At 45.2% G+C, this 6779-nt stretch overlaps 1 protein-coding gene across 1 annotated transcript in view; it reads right to left on the bottom strand.

Moving 5' to 3' along the window:
* Positions 1-945: 945 nt before the first annotated feature.
* The window catches only part of LOC114633015 (cytochrome P450 2A3), a 7884-nt gene continuing 2050 nt past the window's right edge, over positions 946-6779 (bottom strand). Inside the window, exons 5-9 of the mRNA XM_028781629.1 lie at positions 5379-5555; positions 4007-4148; positions 3325-3512; positions 2607-2748; positions 946-1338 (exon numbers count right to left, since the gene is read on the bottom strand). Coding sequence (XP_028637462.1) covers positions 1157-1338; positions 2607-2748; positions 3325-3512; positions 4007-4148; positions 5379-5555 — 831 coding nt within the window. The 3' untranslated portion in view covers positions 946-1156. The remainder of the gene's footprint in view (positions 1339-2606; positions 2749-3324; positions 3513-4006; positions 4149-5378; positions 5556-6779) is intronic.

The following is a 6779-nucleotide window of genomic DNA, read 5'->3' as shown; positions in this document are numbered from 1 at the left end:
GCATCAGAGTGGACAGGCTGGTGTTATCATGCCCAACTTTTGAGGATCCAACCTCAGGTCCTTATGATTGCTTGGCAAACACTTTTCCAATCGACCCATTGTCCCGATCCCACCCCAACCCCTCCCCACCTCTCCTCACCCCTGTTTCCTCTTTCCTCTCTTCATTCTCCCAGGAAAAATCTGCAGCTTGTAGGGTTGAAATTTACTACCAGGGAGGGCTTGTAATACAGTTCCCAAAGATGTCATCTTGATACCCTTATACATGTTTCTTCCTCCTGGGTATGCCTAATACTGACATCATAAACGTAAGAAGCCAAAAAGGGTCCGGCTGCTGTGTCCACTGCTATTGAGACTGTGCATCGCACAAGCATCCACTCACCAGATTCACACTAGTGCACTGGAGCGTATGCTTTAACTGGCTTTAACTGGCTCTGACCCCAGCTCTGTGAGCAAACACTTGGCCTTTGGAAGCCAACTCATGGCAGAAGATGTACTCGTGCATAACCTGGGGAAACCCTGCAACATATTTTCATGGACATCCATGAATCAGCACACACCCATGTCTATGTGCTGGCCCTGAGTTTTCTCTGTAAGTAGATCAAAGTGTTACCGGGTGAGTGGTGGAGCCAGGCTGGCTGCCTGCTCAAAGCTCTGGAAAAACCTCTGCACAGGATGATGTGGCAATAGAATTGATATTTTGTGTTTTATCTGAGAGGTGGTGATATTGGAAAATCTGCCCAAGGCCAACGCACACAGATCTTTGTCCAAATATTACTGAGCTCTTGGATTCTGTAAGACTTTGGTAAACTTAGACTAAGGAAACATAAGACCAAGAATGTGATTCACTAATAAAATGAACATGAACTCTCTTACCCTTCCCATGCATTTATGAATGTTAAGTGAGATCATAAGACCTTTTAGCATAAACTTGACAGAGACTGTTTATGCCATAAATAATGTCTACTTTTATTATTTTATTATTCCTATTCACAACATAGTATAAATTTCCCCCTTCTCTGGCTCTACCTTTGAAATATCTATCTTCAGCAATTCTACCCTGTGTCCTCTGTTTCTTCTGTACATCTGACCCTTTCTAAGTTTCAACCCCCCACTAGCCTGATCTCAATCCTTTCCTTTACCCCCACGCAGCCCTGGCTCAACGGGACAAGAAACTCATAGTGTAGTTTGGTGGAATTGTGGCAAAGCCCACGAGTTTAGGAGACACATCGATGTCCTGGGGTGCCTGTGGGGATTTGAAGCGGAAGTTCTGCATGATGTTTGTGAGGAAGAGAAAGAGTTCCATCCTAGCCAGTCCTTCTCCGAAACAATACCGTTTTCCTAAAGAGACAAGACAGGGGAAGGTGAAGCCAGTTTTTGACAATAGCAAATCCCTGGTTGCAGTCTCCATGGGAGGAAGCGCTGAGACCTTTAAGGAAAGCTCTAATTCTTGAGCCTCAGTTGTACTTGTACTTGAGGTGGGTTGATCCAGGCTGTAACAATGAGAAATGTGGATTCCCTTCTGTTGCAGGATATTTGATCACACCGTGAACCCCAAGACTGTGTTATTTACTGAAAAAACCTGTTTCTAGTTGTGGTGTGGCTCAGCCTTAGCACACACTTTTCATCCCTCTGGCTGGAATACAGACAAACCCTCAGTACACACTTTTAATCTCAAACAATGAAGATAAAGTTAGTTTGTAGAAGGAAACACCCATGTTTGAAAGTGATGTCTAATTGAATGGCAGACAAAGTGATGAATCAGAGAAAGATCTGACAGACTGGGATATGCCCCAGCTCTCACAAGAAGAGACAGAAAAGAGAAGCTACTTAAGAGAGCAGTGCAAAGAGGAAAATGGAGAAAAGAGGCAGTTTTACTGGGACACTTATTACAGAGGCAGGTTTCAGTGAGAGAACAAGCTAGACACAGATAAAGATAGAACAAGCCAGAGAATGAGAATGAGACAGAAGATTAGAACATATCGCCAAAGTTAGTATGAGGTCAAATAGAACAATTCAACAAGAGAGAGAAGCCAGATTGAATCTGTTAGAGGAGTTTGAGCCAGAACAGCTGAGTTGACTACCAGTCAGAGATCGAAAAGAACTAGGAAGGGGTGACCTTACTTAGCAGCAAGTCTCAGAGGCTGGAAACATTCCAGGCCTAGATAAGACTGTACAGAGGCTAGAAGCTTCCAGGACTAGACCTAGGTTAGCAGAGAGGGAGAGGCAGTAAGCCTCTGAGATGACATTTTATATCATGAGGTTAAAAAAAAAAAACTTTTACACCTTTTCCCTACAGCGATGGGGAACCATATGGCTGCCATGAGGCCACATCCTTTCTAAGAACTGGTTGTGTGACCTGAGGAAGACCTTTGACTTAGTTTGAGTTTCCATTTCTCTTCACCTATCACTAAAGTCTGACCATCACTTCTCCAGGGTTCAGGTACCTGGTGGTTGTGAATTACAGGAGCTGCAGCTAGTCAGCTGAGAGTTAGATAAACGGGGATATTCCAAGGTAGAGAGCGATATTTGGCTGCATCACAGAAGCAATGGATAAGCTATCTCTTTTGGTATGAGCAGTAGTCTGGCACTATGCAGTGGGTTCTTACCAATGGAAAAGGGCACAAAGGCGTCGTTCTTCTTAAACTGTCCTTTGTCATCTAGGAAGTGCTTTGGGTTGAAATCTTTGGGGTTGGAGAAGAACTTGGGGTCTTTCAGCACAGAGCCCAGCATAGGGAACACTTCAGTACCCTGGTGATGAAGAAGAGACTCAGTGAAGTCGATTTGGAAGAGTGTCTTGCTGGCCCACAGGGGTTAGGAGGGTGAGCTAGGGTATCCCAGGTAAAAACGAAGGTAACATATGTGAGATGGGGAGGGGCTTTGAGGGAACAACTGGAATGTAAGGTTATCCTTGAGACAACGACATGGGTGATGTGGGGTTCATGTTCTATTAGACAGAATGAATGAGTGACATGGGCTCTGTCTTCTGGGGCGGGAGCTATGCAATTCATGTCTCTCAAGTCAAGATTTGGGGGTTATTAAATTTATGTAGCCTAAATAGGATATATGGCAGACATGGGACTCCTGTCTCTGACACAGTCGAGATCTAGATAAATTAAGCTTATATTTCTTGAGAAGTACGGAGTTAAAAATCCCGGGTGGGAAAGTCTTGGGGGAAAGCTAAGATATAGGAGTCTCTAAGTAGGAGGAGGGCAGTGGGCTGTGGTGGCAGAGAAAGCCTGTCACTGAGAAACTGAGAGAGGGGCCCGGTGGTTTCTAATGAGGGGGAGGTCCTGGAGGCCCATGAAGAGGGCTATAGGTCAGCACCTTGGGGAGGAGGAAATCTCTAAACTTAGTGTCCTTGGTGACCCTGCGAGCCAGGCCCATGGGGATCATGTCTCCAAATCTCTGGATTTCGTGAATCACAGCCTCTGTGTAGGGCATCTTCATCCGGTCCTCAAACTTGGGCTGCCGGTTCCTGCCAATCACTCGATCAATCTCCTCGTGGATCTTGGCTGAGAAGAACAGGGATGGGTTTAGATATCCAAGGACTTCACAGTAGAGATGACAGTCCGGAAACTAAGACTGGGTGGAGGCCATGGAACAGTGTATGGCATCATAGATAATTCTTAATACATGCAAGTCATACGCTGGTGAAGGAGCTTCCTGGGAACTGGATGGTGAAGGAGCTTCCTGGGAACTGGATGGGTCATACTAGAATTATATGGGAGTTGAAAGGAAGGAGATTTAGCAAGTGATCTGGGGGACAGGGAAGTAGATCCTTTGAAGTATAGATGAGCAACACACCAGTTGGTTAAACAACTAGAGACTGGTGCCCACCAGCTGTGGCTCTGTCTAGGTAAAGCAGGAAGTAGTTAGCTATCTGAGAGTCCAGTTTCTTGAGAAAGGTAGGAGATATTGTGGCAGACAAGAGATGCAAGTTTAAAAACTATACCCATGTTGTGCTCCCCTCAACCCCTGCTTTCCTGTCCCTTGAAGCCTTCCTTACCCTCAATATCTGGGTGCTTCATAAGCAACAGAAAACCATAGCGTAGGGTGGTGCTAACGGTCTCTGTGCCGGCAAAGAAGAGATTTAATGTAGTCAGCACCAAGTTCTTCATGTAGAACTCAGTATTGGGGTTCTTCTTCTCCTGCAGGGAGGGAAATATTTAAGTCCAATCCACTCTTTACACTCTTGGTAACCTTCTAGTTTTTTTTCCCCCAACTTAAACTCACTTCTCTTTGGCCCAGACCTAAGGTTGAGAACAGGAACTCTGGCTATTTCAAGTTCAAATGCTCTTCTGTCGCTCATGACTTAGCTGGTTGTCTGATTGTCAGTGACCAACTAAGTTGTCATTTTTTAAACTGTAGAAATATTTAGGAAAGGAAGGCTGGAGAGAGACTCTGAGAAACAACGGTACAGACGCCATGTTAGAGGAAGTCAGGGAAAACTAGAGATGGGTTTTCTGAGATAGAGATAGATACAGAGCTTTTTAAAAAATTATTTTTATGTGTATGAATGTTTTGCCTGCATGTGTGTTAGAACCCTCTATGTGCTCAGTAACCATGGAGGCCAGAAGAGGGCATTGGATTTACTGGGACTGTAGTTACATGGTTGTAAGCTGCCATGTAGGTGCTTGGATTGAACCCACCTGACACTCTAGTAGAGCAACCAGTGTTCTTAACCACTAAGCCATCTTTCCAGCCCTCAGACAATGAGTGTTAGGCAACAAGATCCCATCTCTTCATTATGAACTTTAATATTTTCTAGATGAATCTCATCACTCAGTCCTTTGCCCTCAGACTACATATAGTTCTATCTTAGCTGGATACCACACACCAATAATCCAAGACATCAGAAAACAGACCCGTGAGGACCATCACAGATTTGAGACTTGCCTGGCCTACACAGCAAATTTCAGGCCAACTAGGGCTACATAACAAGATCCTATTACAAAACACCACCGTCATCCCTGCCTCTGTTCTTCACAGGCGAGAGAAGGTGACAGGAAAGCTAGGTGACATCACCTGTTCCACACAGATGTGAATGGCAACGAGAACAGGTAAAGGGGTATGTTAGGTAAACGCATCAGCCTGCGACAGTGAGGAAGAGTACACGGCCCTCCTGCTGTGAGGTGTGAGTACGCAGTAAGTGGCTATCACTAAGCCTTTAAGACACTGGCTGTGATCTCAGTCTGTCCATCCTCCTGAGACTGAGCAGTGGACAGATCAGTGGTGCTGGGTGACCATATGTGACGTTTATCATGAGGGACTGATTTGAGTGGTCCACTGTTACCCCCCTCCCCAGAGGTGATTTCATCCTGCTTGCCTTTGAACCTCCCACCATGCTTCCTAGTTCCCTCCGTAGCTTCTGGGCTTACCTCCAGCATTCGGATGAGGAAGGAGTCAATGAAGTCCCTTGGGGAATTGGGATCCAGCGTGCGCTGATTGTGTTCCACTTTCTTGGTGATGAAGTCCTCCAGCCCCTGCAGCTCCTTAAAGGCCTGTTGCTGGGGCCCTGGCAGGTGTTTCATCACTGAAGAGAACATCTCATAGAGCTGAGAGGGTGGAAAAGGGAGGAAAACTGAGGAGGCTGCATAAAATCCAACAGAGGTGGCGTCTGTCTTCAGGCAAGGGACTTTTCTGTCACCTGTCCTGGAGTTCAGGTAACCAGGTGGAGCAAGGTGGCAACACAGTTTTCTCATAGTTTAAGTGTGAGGGCTATTGTCCAAGATTTTAAGTGAGATGGATTTGGTCACATATGTGGATTTGGGGTTCTTGAGTATGACTGTGTTGGATGGCACTCAGTTGTTGGTTGGAAGTTACAGTTGTAGATGTTTAGGTATTTGGGCGACTTTAGCTGGAGGGAGCTGTTCATATGCCAGCAGGATTTGGATTGGTGAAGGGTAACAGGTTTTCCAGTATTAAACCAGTCCTGGATAGTCACAGTAGCTGAACTGTGCACTCAACCTAGGTGTCTAAAAACAAGGTGAGGAAAGAGGACATGTCTGGAAGCTTTCCAGCATCATTTGGAGCAGTGACAGGAACTCTTTGTCCATATATATATATATATCTCACTCTGAATTATTTTTCAGCCATTAAAAACAATGTTATGGAATTTCCAGGAAAGCAGGTACAACTGGAGATCATCACATCAAACAAATCTAACCAGTATCAGTGAACTTGTGTATGTGTTCCTTCAATCCGTGGTACTGATATCAAATTGGTATTGATGTCAAATCACGTGTGTACGTATGTATGCATATATGTATGTACATGTATATCAGCTGGAAGCGTAGGTAAAACGGTCTCAGGAACACACAGCACTAACAGAGGAGGAGGTGTAGAAAAGGGAAGGTAGGCGTATGGGGATGAATAGGCTCAATACACAATATATGCTTGTCTAAGTTTAAAAAAAAACTTTCTAGTTTAAGTAGTGCTGATCTTCACATGTTCACCTGCTCTTTTGCTCAAACAGCCTCACAGGTGGCCCTACTTAGGTATGTATGAGCTGTGTTGGAAGACCCTTACTTGGGCATTTGGGGGGTACTCTGTGTAGAAATTTTGTTCAGACCGGCAGACGTTTGGGTAGTTCCGCGGCTGAGTAAGGGATACTCATCTGTATACTCCAGTGGGCTAGCTCTGGATATCTTTGCAGATGGCACATGATTTGAGTGAGCTGGATTCTGCAGCACCAGATGCTTAGGAACTGAAGAAGGGTGGGGTATCTTGTGTTGGAGATTAAAATGAATTGTGATGGTAATGTGTGCCCAGCTGAAAGA

The sequence above is a fragment of the Grammomys surdaster genome, unplaced genomic scaffold (assembly GCF_004785775.1).
Source record: "Grammomys surdaster isolate TR1022 unplaced genomic scaffold, NIH_TR_1.0 485, whole genome shotgun sequence".
In the NCBI taxonomy this organism is placed as follows: Eukaryota; Metazoa; Chordata; class Mammalia; order Rodentia; family Muridae; genus Grammomys; species Grammomys surdaster.
Note: the sequence above shows the minus strand (reverse complement) of the source record. Positions and strands in the feature narration are given on the sequence as shown.